This window comes from Geotrypetes seraphini, chromosome 13, assembly GCF_902459505.1.
Source record: "Geotrypetes seraphini chromosome 13, aGeoSer1.1, whole genome shotgun sequence".
Lineage (NCBI taxonomy): Eukaryota > Metazoa > Chordata > Amphibia > Gymnophiona > Dermophiidae > Geotrypetes > Geotrypetes seraphini.
Genome location: NC_047096.1, coordinates 65,792,377 through 65,819,655, shown reverse-complemented (window position 1 = coordinate 65,819,655; position 27,279 = coordinate 65,792,377). Strand labels below are relative to the sequence as shown.

The 27,279-nt window shown below is 44.0% G+C and overlaps 1 protein-coding gene across 3 annotated transcripts in view; it reads left to right on the top strand.

The window, feature by feature from the left end:
• WIPF2 (WAS/WASL interacting protein family member 2) overlaps positions 1 to 20,019 on the top strand; it is a 67,140-nt gene extending 47,121 nt beyond the window's left edge. For all 3 annotated transcript variants that reach the window (XM_033918239.1, XM_033918240.1, XM_033918241.1), the window contains 4 exons: positions 6,004 to 6,654; positions 7,004 to 7,213; positions 8,117 to 8,218; positions 17,726 to 20,019. In XM_033918239.1, coding sequence (XP_033774130.1) covers positions 6,004 to 6,654; positions 7,004 to 7,213; positions 8,117 to 8,218; positions 17,726 to 17,766 — 1,004 coding nt within the window. In that variant the 3' untranslated portion in view covers positions 17,767 to 20,019. The remainder of the gene's footprint in view (positions 1 to 6,003; positions 6,655 to 7,003; positions 7,214 to 8,116; positions 8,219 to 17,725) is intronic.
• Positions 20,020 to 27,279: the final 7,260 nt, after the last annotated feature.

Here is a 27,279-nt window from a genome sequence, read left to right as displayed (position 1 = left end):
CAACAGTTTGTGAAGAGAGATTGGGATTTGGACCTGGTATCTGAATGTCGTGTTAGGAATCAGTGCTCCTGGAGAAGAGAATGCTGAGTTTGAAAGTATAGAATGACACGGGGGGTAAAAATTATCACCGTTCCCTCCCCGTCCCCGTGAGTTTAGTCCCCGCCCCGTCCCTGCCCCATTCCCGCAAGTTCAGTCCCCGCCCTGTCAGATCCCATCCACACAAGCCTCGAATAGTTATGATTTTATACTGAACTTATTTTATTAAAGTATAAAAAGAGACAATATTCTGTATAATTGTCATTTTATAAACTCAAATAATATAGAACAAGGATCAACAAAACTCCTGTCTCCCCCCCCCCTTTCACAAATATCCCCTCCACTATTGTGAAAACTGAACAAACCAAATTACTACAGAATGCTACACAGAAAAATCAAACTAACAATATTTCAATCACACATGGCAGGAATAGAGTTAAGGGAGAGCAATTAGGGCAACTGCCCCCTGGTCAGAGAGAGAGCCCTAAGTCAGCTGGAAGCTAAAGAAGCACAGCCTGGGCTTTGCGGGTCCCAGTTATGTCTAATACCAGCTCTAGCAGGATACATATTTCAAATCTGAAATATTCTAATCACAAAATATAAAATAAATTTATTTTTTTCTGCCTTTTGTTGTCTGGTAATTTTATTCTTCAAATCACATTGGTCTCAGGCTTTGGGTTTGGGTTCCTTCTGTATTTATTGTGGCATGGCTGGCTCTTGAAGGTAAAATAGGTGCAAGAGGAGCTGGAGAGGAGATGCTGAGTCTGACACGGGCACAATTTTTTTACCACAGGAGCAAGACTTTTTACCGCTCCCACGGGGCGGTGAAAGGTCTTGTCTCTATTCCTGCGGGGTGGTAAAAGGTCTTGTCCCCATTCCTGCGGGGCGGTGAAAGGTCTTGTCCCCATTCCTACGGGGCGGTAAAAAGTCTTGTCCTCATTCCTGTCCAGTTGCAAATTTCTCCATTCCTGCGGATTTACTGCAGTGACCACAGTTTACCACGGTAAACGGTCCCCGTGTCATTCTCTATTTGAAAGTTGTGTAATAATATATTATTGAGTTACATCTTATGGTTTATTGTTTGTTATAATTTATTTATAACATACTGTCTTCATGAGAAGACAATGAGGCAGTGAACAATAGATAATCTAATTCTGAGAGGAAAGAAGGCCAATTATTAAATGGAAGGAAAGGGTAAGAAAAGTAATAGAAGCGTAATATATTACTGGTAACATATCACCGGTAATATATCACTTTTAAAAGTATGAGTAACCACTGTTCTAGTGGAATGTGTCTGGTGATCCTGAACGCTAGGGTCTTGTATCAGAACCAGCAAGTTGCTGGCAGAAAACTGTCAATCATGTTTTTCAATTCCAACTCTACCTCCTTCCCAGGGAGTTGCTCCTGCCTCCTCAGTTTGTTTTCTGAAAGCAAGTTGCTCAGAGATGTTTTGATCTGCTCTGCGGTTTTATTATTGTGGGGTATTTTTGCTCAGTGTTCTTTGGAGGCTTGATGCCTGGAGGTTCTCACTTGGTTGGACCTTTGCCCTGGGAGAAGATGCAGACTCGCACAACAGAAGTCTGCTACTAGCAGGATCAGCTCCTTGGGGGACATCTAGCTTGTCAACCTGCAAGTATTTTTTTATAGCTCAGGGGCCATCCCCTGCGTATCTGCTCGCATCCTTGATTCAGTCAGGAACTTGAGGGCAGGCTGTGTGGGCTCCTTCCTAGCTTGGCCAAGACTAACAGTGGGCCGACTGCGTGGCCTCCCCCCTTTTACGGTGTGTTTTTTTGTGGTGCGGGGTTGATGTTCAGTCTGACCTTAGTCCAGTTGGCAGCCAGAAGACCAGATTTGTCCAGTGAATCTGTGAGGCAGATTTCTTCTCCATTTGATTCTAGCTGAAATCCTATGCTGAAGCAGGCATGCAACACCACGGCACAGTGAGTAAGACTATTAAAACTTATGGGAAAAATTGAGAGGGGGGGTTGGTCCTTAAAATTTGAATTTGAGAGTTTTAACCCCAGAGCCCAGGTCCCCCACCTCGAAAACCCCCTTCTCTGTAATTTCTTTCCTTCAGGGAGGTCTCCACGGGCTGTTTTTGGTGTGATTTTTCTTGTGGTGGCCATCTTGGATTTTAAACAATCTTTTTTTCTTTTGCCTCCATCTGCCTCAAAATCCATATATTTTGCTTAAAATTGACTGGGATGGATTCCTTAGGCTTTTTTCCCTTATAATCATACCAGGCTGGCTGAGGAATGCCCATGTCCGGCATGCAACAGCATGTGGGGGAGGGGCAGGATCCTCAGACCCAGCCTCTTCCAAGTTCTCCGGGGCTGGGGATCTGCAGGGGAAGAGACCCCTCTCAGGACCCTCCAAATCTGTATTGGCCAAGTGTAGTCACATGGGGGCTGCAGAGCCCAGAAGTAGACAGGCGGTAATGCGGCCTCCAGAATTGCACACAGTATTCCAGGTGGGGCCTCACCATGGATCTATACAATGGCATAATGACTTCAGGCTTATGGCTGACGAAACTCCTGCGTATGCAACCTATGATTTGCCTTGCCTTGGATGAAGCTTGCTCCACTTGATTGGCAGTCTTCATATTCTCACTAAGTCTCGTTCTGCTTCAGTTCTTGTTAGGATCTCACCATTAAGGGTGTAAGTCTTGCATGGATTTTGGCTGCCCAGGTGCATGACTTTGCATGGATTTTGGCTGCCTTGCAAAGTCATGCACCTGGGCAGCCAAAATCCATGCAAGACTTACACCCTTAATGGTGAGATCCTAACAAGAACTGAAGCAGAACGAGACTTAGGGGTGATGAGAACATGAAGACTGCCAATCAAGTGGAGCAAGCTTCATCCAAGGCAAGGCAAATCATAGGTTGCATACGCAGGAGTTTCGTCAGCCGTAAGCCTGAAGTCATTATGCCATTGCCCCAGGTCCATGATGGAATTAGAACACGGAAGCCCACTTGACTTATAGAAGGGGGAGACAAAGGGCAGATATTGGATGAAGAAGAAAGGGTAGATGGTGTGGGGAAGAGGGAAGTAGGAGACAATGGAAAGGAGAGAGGAGGCAAATGCTTTATGGAACTGTGGGAGAGACAGGTAGCCAATGCTGGATGGAAGGGGGAGACAGGTAAAGAGGAGGAAGATACTGATGGAAGGGGAAAGAGAGAAAGAGAGGTAGACTCTATGGAAGTGGGGGGAGAGATAGAAAAGGGAGATATTGATGGAAGGGTAGAGAGAGAGTGGAGGCAATGGATAGAATGGGGGAGAGGAGGCAGATGCTCTATAGAAGGGGGCACATGCTTGATAGAAGAGGGGAGAAAAAGGAGCAGATTTTTGGTAGGTTAGAGACAGAAAGAATGCCAGCCTTTATAGTTAGGGTCACCGCAATGGATGCCCAGTCCAGGGGCATTGGACTCCGGCTCAGCAGAAGCGGTCCATAAATCACCTGAAACTCAGAGTTATTCATTTAACAGTTCAGGTACAGTGGAGGGCAAAGCAGGCAATGTCTTCTTGGACATTGCGACAGCAGTAGCGCCCTGTTGAATCTTGAAACTCAACTTCTCTTCCAGTGGGCAGAGATTCCACTTGCAGGCTCTTTTGGCTGTGCTCGTGGCAGGAGTGGAAAATGTTCAGGCTAGCTTTCTCAGCAGGCAGACTCTTGACCCGGGGGAATGGTCTCTGTCTCCACAGGTGTTCAGTACCATAGTTCGGTGGTGTGGGGCCTCCACCGATGGATCTAATGGCCTCGACAGTGTCTTGTTTTTACAGCCGATGATCCAAACTCACAAGTGAGGAGTTGGATGCGTTAGTCCTTCCCCTGTGGCTCATGTTTGAAGGATTGTGATCCATCTCAGCTTGGTAGTGCTAGTTGTGTCTGATTCATGGTATGCAGACCTAGTTTGTCTCCAGAGGGATGAAGTCCTCAGACTTCCGCTTCAAGTGGATTTTTTCACTCAGGGACCAGTTCTGACAAGCAAGTGTTATTCGGACTTGGTTGTACCAGGTTGCTCAGAGAGAATAAGCCATCTACAGTGGCAGCCTATGCTAAGGCCTGGAAGTCCTTTCAGCACTGGTTTGCGGTGAAGGATGTAGAGCCTTAGCTCTGATTCAGTAGTCCTGGACTTTTTGCAGGAGGGATTTCAGAAGGGGCTGTCAGTAGGTCTTTCTTGTTTTCAAGCTCGAGGGGAAAGGGGCTCCTTGGCCTCTCACCCAGATATCGCCCGGTTCATTAAAGGAGCTTTGCAGTTGAGCACTCTGGTGCATTTCCCTTTCCCTTCCTGGAACCTTACTTATCCTAGGACAAGCAGTCAGCATATTCTCACATGTGGGTGATGTCATCCACAGAGCCTGGTATGGACAGTTTCAAAGGTGGGCTGTCACTTTAAGTTTTGAGAAACTTTGTGACTGCTCGCACCGTACATATACGAGTGCCTTCCTGCCCAACGCTTGCCCACACACTTCAGTTCTTCATTTTCCGCAGAGCGAAGAAGTACTTTTTTGACTGGACTCATTTCAGTCTGTGTTGCAGTCCCGCTTAGTGTTTTTTCTTAGTTTCTAATTGTTTTTAATTTAATTTCTTTTATTTTGTTAGTCTGTAAAAAAAAAAAAATTATATATACAGTGTTCTCCCCAGAAATATTTTCCAGCCAGGTGGCATGAAAAAGTAGCCTGGTGGGGTGGGACGGGGAAATTTGGTGGTTAGAATAGGGTCATTAAATCCAGTGGTGTACCTAGTATATATAACAGCACTGGCTCTGCAATAAATCCAAACTGAAGGAAAAAGTCTCAGACAAGGGCTAAAAAGTGCTGTTACTTAAAGGTGGTTGAGCGATTACCCCATCGGCAAAAAACCTTCATTAGAATTAAAATTGAAAAAGACTCTGCTGTATTGTTGAGGACATGAAACAAGATAGATGAAAATAATATCAACTTATCTTCAGCTGATCGGTACACCGATGGTGGCCAGCGTTTCACAAATCTGCTGCCTCAGGGTGTGACACGACTGATCAGACTTCAAAAACGGGACGCAGATGGAAACGGCCCAGAAACGCTCATACAGTCATTTCATCCCTCAGCTCTGGAACCAGTTGCCTAATCAGATAAGATCTCAGAACTCACTGATGACATTCCGGAGAGCAGTGAAGACCATTCTTTTCATCTGAACAGACTGACAGACTGCCTCCCCCTTTCTGTATACTGCCTTTGTGCCCCTGTATTTAATGACCAATCTCATACTTAGTCTCTGTGAAATTTCAACAATTTTCTCCCGTCGTACACACTTCCCTAAGACCTGTCATGTCCCTGCTTTTGTATAATGTCTGCATTGTGAATGTCCTGATGTAATACGTTCTGAGCTTCGGGGAGGACGGGCTAGAAATCGAAATAAATTTACCCCTTCACTCTCCCCTCCCCCCCAAGTTAAGATCCTCAGGCTTATTCCAGGCTTTCCACAACTCTGACATTGGTTCTGCCATTTGCTGAAAGGTAGTTTGTTCTACTGAGGTTCTAAAGCTCTAATCAGCTACTGTTAATTGATGCCATACTTAGGAGCTACTTAAGTATGGGAAAGAGAATGATGCAAGACTGACACTTTGGCCTTTAATATTCATTCCAGTTGCAATTTAATATAGGTTAAATGAAGAAGGGTTGAGGAGCCAGTGTTGGTCTGAATTTGGGGAAACTGCACTTACCTACCAAGTGGAAGACTGCACAGACTGGATCTGCCAGTGTTTTCTTTGGATAATTATATTTTTCTGATAGACACTCACTGCTGCAGGAAGTGCAGTAGCTTTAACATGTCCCTTTCTTTATCACATTAATGGAATTTTGAACTACTGATACATGAATCAGGGGCTGTCCTGTTTCCTAGCTATTTGTTGTTGTACAGGGAAAAACATGTTTATTTTCTAACTTTATGGTGATGAAGTAACTATTTGAATTTTTTGTGTCCCACAGAAAGCCCAGCAGGTAAAACCCTTCAGCTCCCTGGCACTAGATCCGCAGCACCAAAACCTCCTGTGCAGACCAGCAGCATTCGACCTCATGATGATTCTGATAGCAGTCAAGCTTCACCGCCTGAGCTTCCACGAATGCAGCGACCCTCACTTCCTGACCTTTCCCGGCCCAACACGGCCAGCAGCCCCGGCATGAAACATAGCTCTTCTGCTCCTCCACCACCGCCTCCTGGAAGACGTGGCAATGCACCTCCACCTGCACATAGTGCTAAGATACCATCTTACAACCGAGAGAAGCCACTGCCACCAACTCCAGGACAGAGAGCACTATCCAGCAGGGATGGACCTCCAGCTCCACCTCCTGTAAAGCCACCTCCATCTCCAATCAATGCCAGGACAGGACCAAACTCACAGAATCAGTCTTTGCCGCCTCCTCCCCCTCCTTATCGGCAGCCCCCTGGTGCCCTCAATGGTTCATCTAGCCCCACTAATGAATCTGTGCCAGAGCTGCCTCAGAGAAACAATTCTTTGCACATAAAGACACAGGGACCTGTCCGAGGACTGGCTCCTCCCCCACCACATCTGGCTTCACCATCTTCACAAACCAATAGACCTCCTCCGCCAGCCCGAGACCCACCAGGCCGTGGCACAGGTAAGATTTCAAAGCTGTTCTCTCTGCTGGCAGACAAAAAAAAATTCAAATATCTTATACCATCATATGTTCCAGAGATCCATTCGATCCATCGTAAAAGCTTTTCTATATATTAATGCTACTTTTGTCTTCAGAGCTCCTCCATTATTCTTTGAAATGTCCCACAGATTTGCCTAATGCCCTGGATTGAATGAATATCAGTTGGTATTAGGAAGCAAACATTTCCTTTGTGCTCGCCACTATGCACAGCCTTGTTAAGAGGGGAGCTTTGTAGCTTGAAGTTCATGCTGCATAGAGACTCAGTCTCTCTCCTCAGTTTTGGAATGACTATAATCTTCTTGCTTTTTAGCTCCAGCTCCCCCACCACCAATGGTACGAAACGGTGGCCGGGATGCCCCTCCCCCACCTCCACCGTACAGAATGCATGGGATCTCTGATGCCTCAAGCAGAGGGAAACCCCCGTTACCCCCATCCAGGACACCAGCTGGACCACCTCCTCCCCCTCCCCCAATAAGGAATGGACATAGAGACCCAATATCTGCAGTCAGATCATTCTTAGGTGAGTGGTAATGCTGTGGAAAGACTAGAATCCATGATCCCCAGCTCTGTCAAATATTAGTATTGAGGGCAGGAAGCTGTTTAAAATTGTATTGGAGTCTTCTTGCTTCTTCCGTGTGTTTTAAAACTTCTGGGTGTAACTCTTGCTGACTTGCACTTATTTAAACATGGGGAAAGCACCCTCAGCAGGTATAGCGCTAGCCAAACCATAGATATGAATTATAGTTCCCTCTAGGTCAGTGGTTCTCAACCAGTGTTCTCGGGACATACTTGTATTTCCCCAAGAAGTGGTTGGTATGTCGCAAAACATTTGGTGTAGACAGCAAGCCTCTGTTTCTTTTAGAACCATCAGTGCCTGCAAGCTGGGAAGACCAAAAATCTTGAGTCAGGTTCTTGAAATCCCTATAACTGGTCTCTATTTCTGCTTCCCCAACTAGCTGTCTTCAGCCCCAAATGAAAGTGTTGTAGGTCTGCTGTCCATAGATTTTTTTGCTATATAGTTTCTGAGTAGCACATTTGTAAGATTTTGTGTTGCTTCACAGTATCTGGCAGTAGAGGGATTTTGTGTTCCTGTTACTGAGGTGACACTAGAATTTTAATATATGTTTAGTTGCATGAGAAGTGAGAAATCTGGAGCTCATGTTGTCGTCAAATATGTCACTACAGAAGAAAGGTTGAGAACAACTGTTATATGTGCAAAGGAAGTGGAAACGTCGTCCCCACTGTTTGAAAGAACCCTTAATTTCTTTTTGCTTCCTAGAACTGCATCCACCACTCAGCTAATTAGCAAATACCCTCCTTGTTTTTATCTGTACTATCTTGTGACCCATGTTCTCCCAAGGTGCCCCTGCTCAAACCAAACAAGAAAACTGTTTAAATTCTTGTCATTTTATGTCTTCTTTAGATGATTTTGAATCAAAATACTCTTTCCACGCAGTTGAGGACTTTCCAGCCCCAGAGGAATACAAACCTTTTCAGAAAATTTATCCTAGCAAAATTGACAGAGGTAAGACATGGTGAGATGTCACTTGTAACTTAATAGTGGCTGCTTTTAGTCAGATTGTGGTGAATTTGAGGGCAACATACAGCCAAACACTTTCTCAGTTTTTGAGATATGTGTTAGTGCCTCTTGGTACAGGACAGGAGCTTTAAATGTAAGCAGCTTGGTGGTCACAGAATAAGATTATGAACCAGGGAAGCCAGGATTCAAATTCCAGTGCTTCCACTGGAATCCTGTGACCAGCTTGGACAAAACACTTCACTGCCATTTACTGAGCTACAACTTACATTATAGACCCATTTTGGCAAGGAAATAACTCATGTATATGAATGCAACTCATTTTGAGAACAAGCAGGTAGTATATTCTCACATGTGGGTGACATCATCCACGGAGACCAGTACAGACAGTCAAAAAGAGTACTGTTATTTTAAGTTTTTTGAAGACCACCCATACTGTGCATGCACCAGAGCCTTCCTGCCTTCTTGTGAGACCATCAGTTCTCTGTTTTCCGTGGAACTGAGAAGCTGTTCTTTGAAGTTTCTCTAAGCATGTAAAAAAATTTCTTTTTTTTTTTTGCCTTACTGTTTTGTTGTCTTCATATTTTCTTTGTTTTATTATTTTCTTAATTTTATTATTTTAGTTCTGGTGAAATTTTTCATTTTTTGACTGACTTAATTTTTTTGGGCCCTTGGGCTCTCCTCAGCCTGTTTTCAAGCCGGGAGTGTTGAGCATTTTTTGGGTTGTGATCTACTTGACCTTGCTGAACCATAGAGTCTTTTGATCTTGTTTTGGCAGTCTTCCTCTCGATGTTCAAACCTCCAAGCGTCTTCAAATGATGCACTTGATGCCAACAGACCATTTTGGTTACAGACCCGCATAACTAGTGTGTTCAGTGCCTTGGTCCCGAGCATTGTTTTTTAAAAAAAAATAATTTTTATTGAGAAAGCAGTCAATACAAACAAGAAGGTCCAAGCAGAGGACCAAAAAACTGGTACATGAAAAGAAGAAAACATTGATATATACAAATGCCGTACAACAGGAGAGGTGCAATCGGAACGGCCACCTGAAACAAAGACAAAGGCAGTCTAGTAGAAGAGGAGAACCCCGCCAAAACGGGTCCTAGTAGGCGCACCAAAAACAATCCCCGAAAGATAAGGAGGACTGCTAAAACATTTTCTCAAAAGTATAAACCCCGCGCACAACATGCACCCATCCATCCACCTCACATAACTATCCATCACAAGCATTCTACACAAACCTCAACATCCATACCCCAAGCACACTTCAAACAAACAACAAGCATCCGAGCCCGAGAGCCACCAGCCCCGCCGGCTTGGTGAAATCCCAAAAAGTGGGCCTCCCAGATCCAAAAAGAACCCGGTTAAGGCAGGGCAATGGAGACAGCGGAGTCAGCTGCAACGTGAAACATACAGTTTTTTATCGCTACTATGAGGAGCCACATAGGTCTGGAGTTCAAATGTAGCTAGCTCCCACATTTTATGGAGCCACTGGCTAAAGGAGGCCAGTGACACCTCCACCCAGTGGGAGAGCAAAATCTTTTTTACCACTAGGAGTGCTGTGTATAAGAACTTCTGGCATGGAGTGACAAACCCCTCAGCGGACACCTCCCCCAAGTCTCCCAAAAGCAAGAGACCGTAAGACCTGGGTACTGTCCGGCTAAGTAGACCATCAAGAAAAGGGAGAACCTAGAGCCACAGAGCCGAATGGGGGCATTCCAAAAACATATGTGCCTATGGCCCTCCGGCAATGAGAGCAGGTAGCATCATCCCATAATCCCATGGCATGTCCTCTAGCCCTAGAGATATAAGCCCGATGGAGGATCTTAAATTGCATCTCCCGTAGATCCGTAGATCCTGTGAATTGAATAAGGTTAGTAAAAAGGTCCAAAAATTGGGCTTCGTTATAGTCAAGGGCCAAATCATGAGACCACTGAGCCGTAATCCTAGGCAGGTAGGAGGAGGGGAGAGCAGTTTTGAGGAGCCTATACCAGGTGGCTAGGGTATTCATCTGAAAAGGTAAGAGAACCAAATGAGTGTCCAGCTTTCCGAGAGCCCATTGCTCACCCCACCTGCGCGTTAAGGCCTGGCTTGCAAGTAGGCCCAAAAATGCGTGGCTGGTAGGTCCCAATGGGACCGTAGTTGTGTAAACGTGGGGAAAAGCCCCGTGCCCTCATCAGGGTCCCGAGCATTGTGATAACTCATGCCAACTCTGCTCTAAACTGCAGAAGAGGTTGCTGAAGATTGGACAGTTACAATATGAAAAACCTTTCAGTTCTGTGGGCACATCGAGGATGTCTGCTGATTCCGACGTCGTCGTTCTACATCCTGCACTTCAGCATCGACATGGTACTGCTGACATTCATAGTTCAGGCTGCTTCTGATTCATCAGTTCTGCCTCCTTTGGGGGAAGTTCATTAAAAGTCTAAGAAGCACAGACCCCTGTCCCCCTCTAGACAACTTCATCCCAGGTATCGACCCCATTGGATAACTTGAAGTGTAGGTGCACTAAAACTAGGTCGCCATCACTACAATTTGTGTCTCCTCTGAGGCTTACCTAGACATCAAGGTCACCAACACCTTGACATCTGTCAATGCCTGCACCTTCTGAACCGCATGCAACATTGGTACTGGTGCCGTCTCTTTAAATATTTCTAACCCACAAACCCCTTTTGATTTATTTACTTCCAAAAATTCACAATACCTTAGATAAACTACCAGGATGACCTATATTGTCGAGCAGGGGGGGGTTCATTGTCAGAACTTTCATTATTTGTGGACTGTTTTTTGAGATCTTTAGTTAAGCTTGCATTTTCTTATGTTAAGGATTCAACACATTTTTTAAATAAATTGTCAACTGTTGCTGATGTAGCATACCGTATATGCTGACTCTAGATAGAAACATAGAAAATGACGGCAGAAAAAGGCCATGGCCCATCTAGTCTGCCCATACTAATGGCCCACCCCCTAACTACCTCCATGAAGAGATCCCACATGCCAATCCCATCTTTTCTTAAAATCTGGCACGCTGCTGGCCTCAGTTACCTGTCAGTTCTCTGTACACTGTTATCCACAGGATGAAGCTCTGGATATTTATACAAAGATCTCTAGAAAGAACATCCTAACAATAGACGGATTTCAGCAGGTTTCTTTTTTTTCATTAAATTAACAGCTGTTACAATGAAAAAAAATGTTTGTTTTGTTATAACAAGATTTTTCAACAAACATCTGGTGTAACAACAGGGGGCCACGATGGCAAATCTTTTCATGAGTTATTTTGAAGACAAGTGGGTGAAAAACAATCCTTTTTCACAATGTGTTCAGTTATGGGTTAGTTTCATGGATAATATTTTTGTATTATGGACGGGCAAAAGAGCTTTTAGATATTTAGAGTGGCTGAATTTGAGATAGCCTATCAAGTTTTTATGACTGTAGAATAAAAAAGTCTAATCATTTCTAAATGTTTTAGATAAAAAAGTACTCCCATGAAATTCGGGGGGGTTCTGTTCCAGGATCCCCCGCAAATTTCGCAGTTTTTCACCTTTCAAAAGGCAGGGGAGCAGGAGAGGGCAGCTGGAGCGCCGGCAGGTGAAGAAAATCACTCGCGGTCTGCTCTGGACTGCCTCTTCCTGTAGTAAAGTCAGGCTACACAGTCAGGAGCTGCTTTGACACAGAGGAGGAGAGGAGAGAGATGTTAGACATCGGGAAGAGGGAGGGCAGGAGAGAGAGATGCCAGACCATGGGAGAGGAGATAAATTCTAGGTTATGGGAAGGAGAGGAGAAAGATGCAAGACAATATAAGAGGGAAGACAGAAATGTCTGACCATGGGAGAGGTATGAGATGGTGCATAGGGATGGAGGGAAAGGGGGGACAGAGGAAGGAGATGGTGCAAAGCAATGGGTGTGGCAAGGTAGAGATAAAAAGAAATGCTTCTTATGAATAGAAGGGAGGAGATGGTACGCATGGATAGATGGGAAGGGAAGGCATGGAAAAGTAGATTTTGAGAAGACAGTCTGTTGAAACATTTTTGAAACTGTTTATTGAATCAGCATCAGATACATTGTTCCATCTAGTCTCAGAGAGTGATCATACATATACTAATCGCAATGATTGGATGGTGAGCTCTTATTGTAAAGGTGGCTTTAAGCCTTCCTTTTTTTGGGAATTTCATATCTCTGAGTGTACTATACATGTACTGACCACTTTCTGTAGACTGTATCTTCCGTTGAAGTCAGTCTGTTTAATATAAAGATGGATGTATGGCAGAAAGTAAAGGAGAGAAAACCAGCAAATGGATAAGGTGGCCCATCCACACCCTCCCAGCCATTGAAGCCCTCCCTAGCCCATCCTCAACCAAAAGGCCATATACAGACACATACCATGCAAGTCTGCCCAGTACTACCCTTAATTCTTCAATATTTACTATTATTTTCTGATTCTAGATCCTCTGTGTTCATCCCACGCTTTTTTGAACTGTCACCATTTTCCTCTCCACCATCTCTCTCGGAAACATATCCCAGGCATCCTCCACCCTCTCCATAAAGTAGAGTTTCTTAACATTGCTCTTGAATCTACCACCCCTCAACCTCAAATTATGTCCTCTGGCTTTACCATTTTCCTTTTTCTTGAAAAGATTTTGTTCTATGTTAATACCTTTCAAGTATTTGAATGTCTGAATCATATCTCCCCTGTCTCTCCTTTCTTCTAGGGTATACATATTCAGGGCTTCCAGTCTCTCATCATACGTCTTCTGGTGCAAACCTCCTATCATTTTCGTCACCCTCTGGACCGCTTCAAGTCTTCTTACGTCCTTCGCCAGATACGGTCTCCAAAACTGAACACAATACTCCAAGGGGGGCCTCACCAACGACCTATACAGAGGCATCAACACCTTCTTCCTTCTACTGGCTATGCCTCTCTTTATACAGCCCAACATCATTCTGGCAGCAGCCACCGCCTTGTCACACTGTTTTTTCACCTTTAGATCTTCAGACACTATCACCCCAAGGTCCCTCTCCCCGTCCGTGCATATCAGCCTCTTGCCTCCCAGCATATACGGTTCCTTCCGATTATTAATCCCCAAATGCATTACTCTGCATTTCTTTGCATTGAATTTTAGTTGCCAGATATTAGACCATTCCTCTAACTTTTGCAGATCTTTTTTCATATTTTCCACTCCCTCTTCGGTGTCTACTCTGTTACAAATCTTGTTATCATCCGCAAAAAGGCAAACTTTTCCTTCTAACCCTTCAGCAGTGTCACTCACAAACATATTGAACAGAATCAGCCCCAGCACTGAACCCTGAGGGACTCCGCTCCTTACTTTTCCTTCCTCCGAGCGATTTCCATTAACCACCACCCTCTGGGTCTGTCCGACAGCCAGTTTCTAATCCAGTTCACCACTTTGGGTCCCAACTTCAGTCCTTCAAGTTTGTTCAAGAGCCTCCTATGAGGAACCATATCAAAGACTTTGTTGAAATCTAAGTAAATCACATCTAGCATATGTCCTCGATCTAGTTCTCTGGTCACCCAATCAAAAAATTCAAACAGGTTCGTTTGGCACGATGTACCTTTTGTAAAGCCATGTTGCCTCGGATCCTGTAATCCATTAGCTTCTAGGATATCTCCCAGCAGCAGCACCTCCTCTTTCCTTCCAAACTTTTGGATATCCACAATCAGATCCTTATCAATTTGCTGCGATTGAGTCAGAGGTCTGTAAACTACACCCAAGTAGATAGAAGTTCCATCTTCTCTTTTCAGAGTGATGGATATCGCTTCTTCCTCTCCCCAGGTCCCTTGCATTTCGGTCGCTTGGATATCGATCTTTACATAGAGAGCTACTCCTTCACCTTTTTGACCATCTCTGTCCTTCCTAAAAAGATTATATTCCAGTATGATTGAATCCCATTCATGGGATTCACTGAACCAAGTCTCTGTGATCGCAACAATATCAAGATCTGCATCTAACATCAGGGCTTGCAGACCATGAACTTTATTGCTTAGACTGCGAGCGTTTGTGGTCTTCGCTTTCCAGCTATTTTTCAGCGGTAATCTCCTTTTTCGTATGGATTTTTGTTTCGTTTCACTTTCCGTTGCAATGCTAAGAAGTGAGTTGCTGATATTGTTTACATTGCAATCTTTACTACCATCACATCTTGTCTTTTGCTGGGGGTGGTCTCTATAATTGTCCTTCATACATACACCACCCCCACCTTCTAGTTTAAATGCCTAGAAACATATTGTTTAAACTTCTCCACAAGGATTCTTTATCCTGCTGCAGTAATATGTAGCCCATCAGTACAATATAGTTTCTTTACCTTCCATGTATTACCCCATCCTCCTATGTACCTGAAGCCTTCTTGATGACACCAGGCTTTGAGCCATCTATTAAGGTCCTTTGTGGGTTTTTTACTCTTTGCTCTCCTTTTCCATATGCAGGCAGTATTTCAGAAAAAGCTATAGTCTTTACAAAAGGTTTCAAGCCCTCACCAAGCTCCCAAAAAGCTTTCTGTGCTTCAAGTGTGAAGTTGTTGGCCAGGTGATTTGTTCCCAGATGGATAACAACATCGGTGTTAAAATCCTTAGTTTCTTCCTTAATTATAGTCAGTATTTGCCTGGAACTCCTGGTAGCTGAGGATCCTGGAAGACATTTCACTATTTTGGTCTCCTTGCCTTGTGTTCCAAGATCAATGCCTTTGATGATGGAATCCCCCAACAGCAATAGTTTTCTGTTTTTGGCTTTTTTATTTGTGCTTAGGGTGCACTTGTTCTTTCGAGTTACCTTCACTGGTTCCAGTCCCACCTCCCTTCTGTTTTCTTGCACTGTTAAGGAAGAAATGCATTTGTTTCTATTTCTTTGGGGTTGTACTGCATGCAGAGTCTTGAATCTTAGGGTTTCATATATATATATTTATATTGTGGTATGCAGCCTATGCCTGCTAGGAGTGTGCCTAGAGCAGTGCACAGGTCTAAAACAGGCTCTACACAAATAGCCTCATTTAAACCACAATCTGAGTCTGTAGATGATTTTCCCTCCTTGACCTGTAGAGGGAGCGGGAGAGCAGAAGTGCAGGGTTCCCATCCCCCACACAATCCTAGGATAATTGCCCGGAAATCATGTCCACCTGAGGGTTTGGGGCGGGGCTGCAGACTGCTATCCCTAAGAACTAAACTATTAGAGAGTCAGAAGCAGCAGGAACAGGGAGAGGACAGGCCACATCGCTCAGGGCTGAGAGCTCTGGATAACAGTCAACCTCCAGAATGCATGGAGCTGACAGAGGCTGGAGAGGAAGTGCTTCTTAGTATGCTGGAGGAGTCCCATGATATGGAGCTGGACCCTGAGACAAATGCTGAGTTGCCAAATGAGGTCCTACCAATGGAAGTGTGCTGTATTAAAAGCAAGTAACTGTTTCTGCATGTGTGAGTACCTGAAGACAGGCTTATCCAAATTGCTGACAAATGTTTGATAACCCTGTGATAGCTGAAGAGTGGAGAAGCTCTTAAGTGAACTGTGAAAGAACTTATTTTGTTTTTGGTTTTTCTTGAAGTTTAGTTTTCCCTGGTTGGGGAAGAAGGACTGTTTCAGTCACAGGCAGTGTTCATTGTAGTGGGATAGAGGGCCTATTATTGGCAGATTGTTACCACACAGAGCACACTGTCTGACCAGCACGTCAGCTACTGAGAAGGCCATTGCTGTTGCGCTGACCTAGGCTGAGTTTGTCAGCCCTGAAGATTGTTTTGGAATTTTTGAAGTTTTTTTTTCCTTTTGAAAAATGTATGAACTATGAATTAAATGTGGACTCGGCTCTGCTGGAAGGAAGATTTTTGTTGTATACAGTTGGACCATCTTTATCTGATATACTCTCAGAGACTGTTTGCTTATATCTTTTTGCATTATTGATTTTTGGGACTATTCTTATGCACAGAAACATCCTGACAAATTGCTTGTTTGATTTTGATTTGGAAGAATAAATTCAAGTTTGCATGAGAAAGGACTTTCCTGGTGCGGTGGTGTTTCTTTCTCTGAACGCTTCATCTTTTTTCCTTGTGCAGTCCGCAGCGACTCACAAGAGCTTTTCTTGTCCCGGTGGCCCAAGACCCATTGCCTTGAGGCTGCCGGTTACTATATATATATATTTATATTTATATATATTTTAGTACTGTTAGTTTGTGGTCCCGTATTTGCATAGAGGTTATCTGTGTTCTGGTAGGAATGAATGTTGAGAAGCATATGTACAGTGTGCTTTGTGTAGTTTAATTTTGTGGTTAACCATTATGTATTGTTAATAAGATTATATTGTGTGTGTGTATATATGAAAAATGAATGGAAAAAATGGTATTACAATTAGTACTATTATGGGGGCAGGGTCTGGGGCGGAGCTTGCAGTCCCCCCCCAAACAAAAAAGTGTTCCACTGCCTAAGTTTACAACTACTATTTTCAAGAAATCAACAGATTGAAAAACCTTTTTTTACAGTTCAGCAGCAGTCATTCCCCTGCTCTCAAGAAAAGTCCTCAATTCCTGTGATATCACAGGATTTGTTCAGAATTAAGTGACTATAAAAAATCAAGCCCACATTCTCCAGGAGCATTTAACAAAAGTTAACCAAATAAGATTGTTAAAACTGCCTACAGGAGAGCAAAGTTTTTGTGATTGTTGCTTATGGACAAATTTGTGTCCATCTTCTGTGGTTGTGCTCCTTTTCCCTCCTTTCTCAGTGAGCACTGAATACATATCTTCCTTTCATCGTTGAGTCAAAATGCCACTTTTGCCTTTCTTATCACTAATGTATCTTAACCCTCCCCAAAAAACAACCAAAAAAACTAACTAAGTAGAAACCCTCTTGTTCCCCTCTCTTCCACCCCCTTTTTATTTTTCCATTTGCAGCTTTGCTTTCCTAACTACTTTCCTTGCAGTTTATGAACCCTTACTTTTTTTCCCTCCCTTACCTTTTTGGTTAATTCTTTTGAAAACCATAGTGGCCTCTTTCTCTTACTTTTATTTTTTTCCTTAACAAATGTTTGTTGCTGTCACAATGTCTCCTTTCAATTTTACCCACTGTCTCTTCACTTTCCTTAGATGCTCCCATCCAGCTAATAACTTCATGACGTTAGTTTTCCAAACATCTTTTAAATGAAGCATCACTGCCTGTTTTTAATGCTGAACCACTCCATCCAGTATGTTTATAGATGATCACTCATTATGACATCAGAAACGCTTTCACTGTTAGTATCTCTCCCTTCCCCAAGGATTTCATTACCAATTGTCTGGATTAACTGGACTAACCACACAGGTGGTGGGCAATGTGTGAAACCTGCACAGTTGTTTCTACTTTTACCTGTTATATGTTGCAAGCAAATGTGAGAGGACCGTTCTGTGGGTTAATGTCACAGAAAACTTCATTTATGCCAGAAATTAATTTCCGCAAATATGTTTTCATTCTTCATGAGATAGCTTTGTATGCTAACATGCATGCACTGTGTTCATATTTTCAGGTACACGTGGAGTACCTCCTTTACCACCAATCCCCAGGTGAAGGCCCTGTGGTTTCTAGGCAGAAGATGGACATTATCTTTTCATCCTTCCTGTCCCTCAGAGGCCTGCATGAGAAGTTCCCATGATTTCAGTAGACCAAAAAACAAAAGCTTCCCAACGGATCACTTCCATCTATGCATTTCATATAAGGATGTCTGTGAATCAGCTGAGCTGGGGAAGATCCCTAGTTCTCTCCCTCTCATCTCTGCGCAGGGACAGAAGCTTGCATATTGGATGTGAAGAAAGTCATTCTGGAAGATAGTTCTTATTTTAAGAATAGAAACTTTGCAAGGGATGACAAGGAAAGACCTGTGCCGCTGAGGAAGCCAAGCAAAATGGGGTTATCCTAGTCATCCCACATGTAAGTCACTGCATTCCCCAGAGTGTGTGCAGGGATGAGCATGTTTGTAAAGAGAAATATCTTTGCAGCCAGGCTGTTAGGAAGAAAAGAATGGGTTCGCCATGTTTACAGATTTGAAATGACAATGCCTTATGTAAACCACTAATCAGTTTAATGTAAAGAGACACTATTGAGAAGAAAAGGAAATAATGGAGACCAAGTTTAGGGTAAGCTAAAGTGGAAAGCAATCCAGTGAAATGTGAGAGCAGCATGCTGTTCTCAGTGGGCCTTTAGGAATGGAGAGGACAAGATCTTTTACACAGTGCATGATGGGGAGGGTGGTGGCTGTTATAAATAAAGCCCACAGACTTAGGGCTCTGTGGCTTCCTTGTTGCACACATGGTATAACATGCTGTATAATGGTGGGAAATGTTGTGGGGAGCTGCTGACAAGCAAAACACCAACAGGAGTGATCCTGGTCACAGTGGCTACTTCTGTGTCTAGGGACACTGCAGTGGTGTCAAGTCATGGTACGTTAAGAGAATGATTTTCTGTGAAATCGGTAGATTTGGGGCCTTAGCAGGGTGTTTGTTGGCAAGACAGCTGCCTTTTTCTTTCTGCTCTACTTTTGCTGAGAAAGGGTAGGGACATGGGGGACAGGCTTGGTGATATCTGTATTCTTACTTCTTTGGATCTACAAGGATCAGGAGGCATCTGGTAATATCCCAACTAGTGCAGAACAGGTTAGGTATTTTTATTCAGAATTACCATGCCAACTCCCTATCCCTGCCCCGAAAAGAAAGTGGTTACAATATAAAAGAGGAGAGTGAGAACAAAAGAGAGAATAGAACTATAATGTGCAATTTCCCAAGGGACAGTGACTACTTCATCTGTGGTTTAACTCCATGGGTCACACTGGGATAGATAATTCTTGTAATAAAATCAAAGTTAATAAAGGAGAGATGCAGTCCTTATGTGCTTGTAATTAAATGGACAGAAAAAAGAAACACTCTTTCTAATTGCCTCTCCCCCCACCACCACTTTCTCTGGCATTGTGCTTTCCTGCCCAGAATCAAAGGAAGGCTGAGGCCCATGTCTATTCTACAGTAAAAATACCTATATAGCCCATGCCAGGAAGAGCTTTGTAATCATGCCAGTGTTCCTTTTACCAACCGCTACCAGTCAATGCACGGCCAAACATGGAGCAATATTTTTCTATTAAAACAGTGCCCCTTTCATTACATGTTCCATAGCTTCTGGAATGTGTCACATTAAGCCAGTAATGTCTGCCTTATACACTGCTCAAATGTTACCATTGGTACCAGGTTAATTATTGTATGTATGTGTACTCTTAAGTAATGAAAAAATATGGTAATCATAGGTAATGACTTCTTTTTTTGTATGTTATATAAAACTTGTAATATAGGGGGAAGGGGGGACATTGGCATTCTCTCTCACATTTGGATGTTTTCCTTTCTCTTAGTAGGGGTGGCACTCTGCTGAAGAGTGGTATCTGCTGTACCTTCTCTCCTCCAATTGGGGGAAAGAGGGTTGTGGGAATAGTCACCCAGTTTGGTGACATGCTGAGTCTGTTTTGTTTTATCTTGTCATTTTAGACTGGTTCAGAAATAAAAACTGCAAAACCTTTAAAATCAGCTTCCTTGACATTACCGAGGCTGAATAGAGCATGCCTGACACAGTTGTACTGACAGGAGGTGATTTTTAGGTAGGATGAGCTTAATGGTTGCTTCCCAGTACCTGATATAGTCAGAATGAGAATAGGTTTGTGGTAAATCAGGGATCACATGCTATTTTGTGAAAAGCCTGCCTTTTCTTTATCTGTCTTCTCTTTGAGAAGTTTTCCATGAAATGTACATTCATCACTAACAATAAACTAATATGCTTTGATAATAATTACTGTATGCTAGGGAGCTCATATAAAATTTTCTTTCTTTTTAAGAAAGAAAAATCAGAAATGTGTGTCTGAATATGTATGTATGTGTATTTAAGGTCTCTTGTAGTAGTGGTATTGATCTTAGATACATTTGAATAAGAAATTTAAAAAAGGAATTTTTGGTCTCTTTTATAGCAAGTGAAAACTGAATAAGGACCTGGATAGGTCAGACTGTGAGTGAGACATTACTTTAGTTTCCCCAAAGCAGTTCCTACATTATCCCAGGACAAGCAGGCAGCATATTCTCAACAGGTGGGTGACATCATCCATGGAGCCCCGCAGCGGGCAGCCTCGCAAGCAGACTTGCTTGAAGATCTTTTAAGAGCTTGCGAGTGCCTTCACGCCCGAGTTAGAGCGCGCGTCTCCTCAGCGGGTCCTCAGTTCAACGTTTTCTGCGGAGCCGAGAAGTCCTGTTTTCTCCAGTACTTTTGTTGCCTTCTTGCACTGCAGCTTTGTTATTTTCTTTCGTTCCCCGTGATGTCGCTATGCAGCGCGTCTTGTGAGGTAAAAAAAAAATAAAAAAATTTTTCCAACGGTTTTTCGGCCGGTGGGGCTTGGGTTCAGGCCTTGCCGTTGGACCTCGTTCCTTCGCAGCTTCCCCTTTTTTCTATGTCCCGGCCTCTTACCGGTTTTAAAAAGTGTAGCCGGGCCATATCGTTAACCGATCCCCATCGTTGGTGTATAACGTGCTTAGGACCCGAACATTGTACTGAGTCCTGCCCACACTATGCTATCCTTCACCCAGAGCCCTTCGCAGATGTCATGCTAAACTTTTACAGCTTTTTGGCACTATGGACCAGTCTGCGGAGAAGACCTTGGCCTAGACTTCCAAATACTCGGCCTCGACCCTGACAGGGGTCTTCCAAGACCTCGACGTCCTTGACTACTGTTCCTGCTAAGGTTTCCTCTTCAGGCAAGTCTCCTCTTTCTCCTAGAGGTATGCTACCTAAGAAGCCTTCTGAGTCTCAGGCATTCCAGGCAACGAGTGTAGTCGTGCCACCCTCTATGAGACCTCCAGCTAAGCGTGCCTCCAAACATAGGGAATACTCATCCTTGAGATTGCCCTCCTTGGTCTCGGTGCCTATGTTCGAGGACATGTTAAAAGCCGTTTTGACCACTCAGATCACCTCGGTCTTGGTTCAACTTGTCCCTGCCTCAACCCTGCTTGCTGGGAGCCAGCCTGAGCCTCCTGTTGAAGTACCTCCAGGCAAACCTCAATGGTCTTGACAATTATCTTCTAGTGACTCTTTGCCTCACCCTTCCCTCGAGGCCCCTGTCACTCATCTTCCTTCTACGGAGCCTTCAAAACCTCAAGCAAGGCACCACGCGGAAACATACCTCATCCTCGAGGCACCTTGCTTCAAAGAAGAGTAAAGAGTCTACTCCAACTAAAGCTTTATCTCCACCTTCAAGTTTTAAGTCTTCTATGCCCTGTTTGTCAAGGGCCATTGAGACTCCCTCGAGGCACAAGCATAAACCTCGAACTTCGAAGCCTCCAACACCTGCTTCGTCCCCTTGAGGCACCTCCAGGTCGAGGACTCCTCCCTCAAGGCTATCTGCAAGAGAATCTTCTTCTGTCTCTATACACGAGTCCAGGTTATCCACTCCTTGAACTCCTGTGACTTCTCCACTGAGGCTTTTGAAGCGCAAGCACTCTGTGACCCCTCCTCTAACATACAGTGGGGCTTCTGTGGCTCTTGCACTGGATGGTGACATGGCTTCTCAGTACTCTCGAGAAACTTCTCCATCCTATTCTGAAGCTCCTAGATCTCGTTCTTTATCTCCTGAGAAACCTACATCAAAATCAACATCTTTTTCAAGATTTGTATTTGACCTGGGTAAGGCTTTTCAGCTGGATCTTCAATCTGAATCTAAATACACTCCTGAATACTTGGCCGTCATGGAGTTACCTCATCCACCCAAGGGGAAACCTTGAGACTTCCCATGACTCCTGTTTTAAAACAAACTTTTCTCAGGAATCTGGAAACCCCTTACTCTATTCCAGCCATATCCTCTAAGATGGAATCTTATTATTGTACGGTTCCTTGCAAGGGGTTTGATAAACCACAGTTATCTCATCAATCCCTAGGGGTGGAATCTTCACTTAAGAAAGCTCACCCCTCTAAGGTTTACGCTGCGGTACCACCAGGCAGAGAGAGCCCGCACCATGGATAAGTTTGGCTGCAGGCTCTATCAGAATTCCATGATGACAAATCAAATTCTAAACTACAATTACCTCTTTAAAGCTAATTTTAATCATTGCCTCAAAATAATGCCTAAGTTCTATTCTGCCCTTGAGGAGCAATGCTTTCCAGAGTTCAAACAGGTTATCCACACTCACAAATACGCCTGTTCATGCTGCAAGCTACATATGATGCCTTTGAGATGTCATCTAGGGTTACAGCTATTGCTGTGGCTATGAGACGCTTGGCTTGGCTTCGTATTGTTGACATGGATTCCAATTTGCAGGACCGTGTGGCAAATTTGCCTTGCCAAGGGAATGAACTTTTTGATGATTCCATCGAGGCGGCTACCAAGTGTCTCTCTGAACATGAGCACTTCTTTGCCTCCCTAGCTTGGCCAAAGGCTAAGACTCTGCCTACTAGACCTTATAAGCCTTCTGCACGTCATTATCCTCAGAAAACGACTCCAGCTTTCTCCAGGCCTCCGCCTCACCGACAACAGCAGCAGCGTCAACAAAAGCCTCAGGCCCCTGCTGCGGCTAAGCCACCGCAGTCTTTTTGACAATCTCAGTCTGAGCATACCGACCATCTTCCTCCATCCGACTTTTCTCCTGCCCTTAGGAGGTCAGCTCCATCACTTTTACCATCAGTGGGAGCAGATTACATCAGACTTCTGGGTTCTCACCATCATCAGGGAGGGGTACTCACTTCAATTTCTTCAAGTGCCACCAGATCTTCCCCCAAGAGAATTTCCTTCCAGTCCGTCACAACTTCCCCTTCTTTAGGAAGCTCAAGCTCTTCTTCTCCTTTGAGCTGTCGAGGAGGTTCCCTTGAACCAAAGGGACACGGGTTTTATTCCCATTATTTTCTGGTTCCCAAGAAGACGGGGGATTTGTGACCAATTCTTGATCTCAAAGCTCTCATCAAATTTCTAGTCAAAGTGAAGTTTCGGATGCTCTCTCTTACCACATTGTACCCCCTGATGGATCAAGGGGATTGGTTATGCTCTCTGGATCTCAAAGAGTCTTACACTCATATTCCAATTCATCCAGCCTCTCGAATCTCAATCTTCAGTACCGAATTCTTCCTTTCGGACTTGCCTCCCCTCCTAGGGTCTTCACGAAGTGCCTGGTTGTAGTAGCTGCAGCCCTGCGGACATAGGGTCTTCAGGTTTTCCTGTATCTTGACGACTGGCTCATCAAAGCCTCATCTCAACAAGAGGTTATTGTAGCGACCCAACGGACTATTATGTTTCTCCAGAGTCTGGGTTTTGAGATCAACTTTCCAAAATCCCTGTTGCACACTTCACAGAATCTTCAGTTTATCGGAGCCATACTGGACACTATTCAACTCGGAGCATTCCTGCCCCAATCACGCCAGGATGCTCCCATTCACCTTTGCCATCAGGTGTTTGTCCTCATGTCAGTTTCAGCGGGACAAATGATGATTCTATTTGGTCACATGGCTTCTACAGTTCATGTGACTCCTTTTGCCAGACTTCACCTTTGAGTCCCTCAGTGGACCCTAGCATCTCAGTGGCAGCAAGCTTCCGACCCATTCTCTCAACACATTACAGTGACTCCTTTGTAGAGGCAGTCTCTCCACTGGTGGATGCTCTCTTCCAATCTTTCCAGAGGTTTGCTTTTACACACACTCCCTCATCAGAAGGTTCTCACAACAGATTCTTCAACCTACGCTTGGGGAGCCCATTTGGACGGTCTCTGTATTCAAGGCCATGGTCTCGCACGGACCGTTTGTGTCACATCAATCTGTTGGAACTCAGAGCGATTTTCAATGCTCTCAAAGCTTTTCAACATATTCTTCACGACCAGGTAGTCCTCGTTCAGACAGACAATCAAGTCGCCATGTACTATGTCAACAAACAGGGAGGCAAAGGATCCCTCTCCCTTTGTCAAGAATCTCTGAAGCTGTGGGAGTGGACAGTACTTCACAACATATTCCTCAGAGCTGTCTACATTCAAGGTCAGCAAAACTGTCTGGCGGACAAATTGAGTCGTCTTCTACAACCTCACAAATGGACATTCAATTCCTCGCCTCTATGTCATGTCTTTGCTCAATGGGGAACCCCTCAGATAGACCTCTTTGCGTCTCCCCTCAACCACAAGCTGCCTCAGTTCTGCTCCAGGATATACTCTCCTCATTGCCTCGAGGCCGACACTTTCCTCCTGGAATGGACAAATCGATTCCTCTACGCCTTCCCTCTGATTCTCAAGACTCTTGTCAAACTCAAAATGGAACATGCCACCATGATTCTGATAGCTCCTTGATGACCTAGACAACTGTGGTACTCCCTTCTACTTCAACTCAGTACCCAGTTCTACTTCTACCAGTTTTTCCCTCTCTGCTTACTCAGAGTCAAGGTTCTTTGCTTCATCCCAACCTACATTCTCTACACTTAACAGCTTGGTACTTTTCAACCTAACTGCCTCTCTACAGTTTCTCAGTCTGTACAGGACATTTTGGAGGCTTCTAGGAAACCGTCTACTAGGCAATGTTACACCCAGAAATGGACTAGATTTTCTGCTTGCTGTACTTCTCATCACATGGAGCCCATTTCGGCCTCTTTGTCTTCAGTTTTGGACTATTTATTACACTTATCTCACTCTGGCCTCAAGTTTACATCTATTAGAGTCCTTCTCAGTGCCATAGCTGCTTTCCATCAGCCCCTTGATGGGAACCCCCCGTCTGCACATCCGGTGGTTTCCCGCTTCATGAAAGGACTTTTCAATACTAAACCACCGCTCAAACCACCTCCAGTGGTCTGGGATCTCAATGTTGTCCTGGCTCAATTGATGAAGCCTCCCTTTGAACCAATTGACAAGGCTCATCTAAAGTATCTCACTTGGAAAGTGGTGTTTCTCATTGCCCTCACATATGCTAGAAGAGCCAGTGAGTTACAAGCTTTAGTTGTGGATCCACCCTTCACAGTTTTCCATCATGACAAGGTTGTCCTTCGTACTCATACAAAATTCTTACCTAAAGTTGTTTCAGAATTTCATATTAATCAATCTATTGTTATTCCAGTATTTTTTCCAAAGCCTCATTCTCATCCTGGAGAAATAGCGCTACTCTGGACTGTAAACGTGCTTTGGCTTTCTACTTGCAACGCACTCAACCTCACAGAACGACTTCTCAACTTCGATCCAAATAAGTTGGGGCGTCCTGTCTCAAAGCGGACCATATCCAACTGGATGGCTGTTTGCATCTCTTTCTGCTATGCTCAGGCTGGTCTCCCTTTGCAGGGTCGAGTCACGGGCCACAAAGTTCAAGCAATGGCGGCATCTGTAGCTTTCCTCAGATCAACTGCTATTGAGGAAATCTGCAAGGCTGCCACTTGGTCCTCATTATTGTCTGGATACTTTCTCCAGAAGGGACGGCCATTTTGGCCAGTCAGTTTTACAACATTTGTTTTCCTAAATTGCCAACACTCCCACCATCCCTTTCTGGTTAGCTTGGAGGTCACCCACCTGTTGAGAATATGCTGCCTGCTTGTCGTGGGATAAAGCACAGTTACTTACCGTAACAGTTGTTATCCAGGGACAGCAGGCAGATATTCTCACAATCCACCCACCTCCCCTGGTTGGCTTCTTAGCTAGCAATCTGAATTGAGGACCCACTGAGGAGACGAGCGCCTAACTCAGGTGGGAAGGCACTCGCGCATGCGCGGTACAGCACTCGTAAGCTCTTAAAAGATCTTCAAGCAAGTCTGCTTGTGAGGCTGTCCGCTGCGGGGCTCCGTGGATGACATCACCCACCTGTTGAGAATATCTTCCTGCTGTTCCTGGATAACTGTTACGGTAAGTAACTGTGCTTTCTGTTCTGGGACAAAATTAGTTGATTTGTCTGGATATGCTGCCAGCAGCAGCACAAAGCAGGCAAGAGAACTGGAGACAAGGCAACCTCCACATAAAGCCATCCATCTTTTGGAAGAAGCAGGATGAGTCCTTAAAGGTGGCTTCCTGAAATCAGATAGGCATAGGAATGTGAGGGTGGGGGCACTAAGAGGTCAAAGGGAAGAATCTTATCATTACAGTTTAGAAATGACATGAAATTGCACTTCTCCTGCTACTTTTTCTTTCTTTAAGTTTTTTTAAATTCTGTTTTTAAAGAAATGTTAATATCTGGGCCAAAAACACTGTTGAAGATTGTTAGTAGTGATTTTGTGTTTAATGTTGCTCATTTCTGTACCTTCTCTGCATATTCCTGTATAAAAGAGAAGCAGGAATGGGATTAGGGATCAAGGTTATTTCTAAAGCTGGTTTGGGACAACCCTCAAAGCTTCCTTCCTGTAGGGGTTCAGTGCACAGACTACTGTGGAAAGTTTGCAAGCCAGGGAAGTCACCAAAGGACTGCTGGAACTCTGCTTGGCAACTGGTTATTTATAGAGCAATCAGAGTAGAATACCACTCAAACAGACTCTACATCTCAGTATACTCAGATTATTCTTATATACTTAATTTTTATAAGTTCTTTTAAAAAAATTTTTTATATATATATAAATATCCAACTAAATGGCCTCAGAAATGGAGCCTACGCATAACGACACAGTCATCAACTGGAAAATCTGCGTAGTGTATAAGCTCCTGCTCCAATCATTGGCCTCTACTCTACCAGCCTATTTACTTGCTAGATTTACTTAATAGAGCAACCCCACACCTAATAGTGCTAAAGACCTAATAACATTAAATTGGGTACTCGATATCAGAGTTACTGTGTGTACAGTCCATATTTGAAAAACTCGACCAAGCAACTTATCTTATTAGTTGAGTATTCTTCATAGTCGAAGTTTAAGTACTAAAATTTCCAAACATTCCGTTCACCAACGCGGCCAGCGTTTCGCGGGTATATTTTACAACCGCTGCATCAGGGCCATCGGAACATTCACACACATCCTAACTGAAAAAATAAACAAACATTAACACAAACACATTCAAAACCTCAAACAATTCTTATAAAACTTTTAAATAATTCAGTACTCACATGCGTATACTCAGTCAACGCTTTTCAAACAGAGGA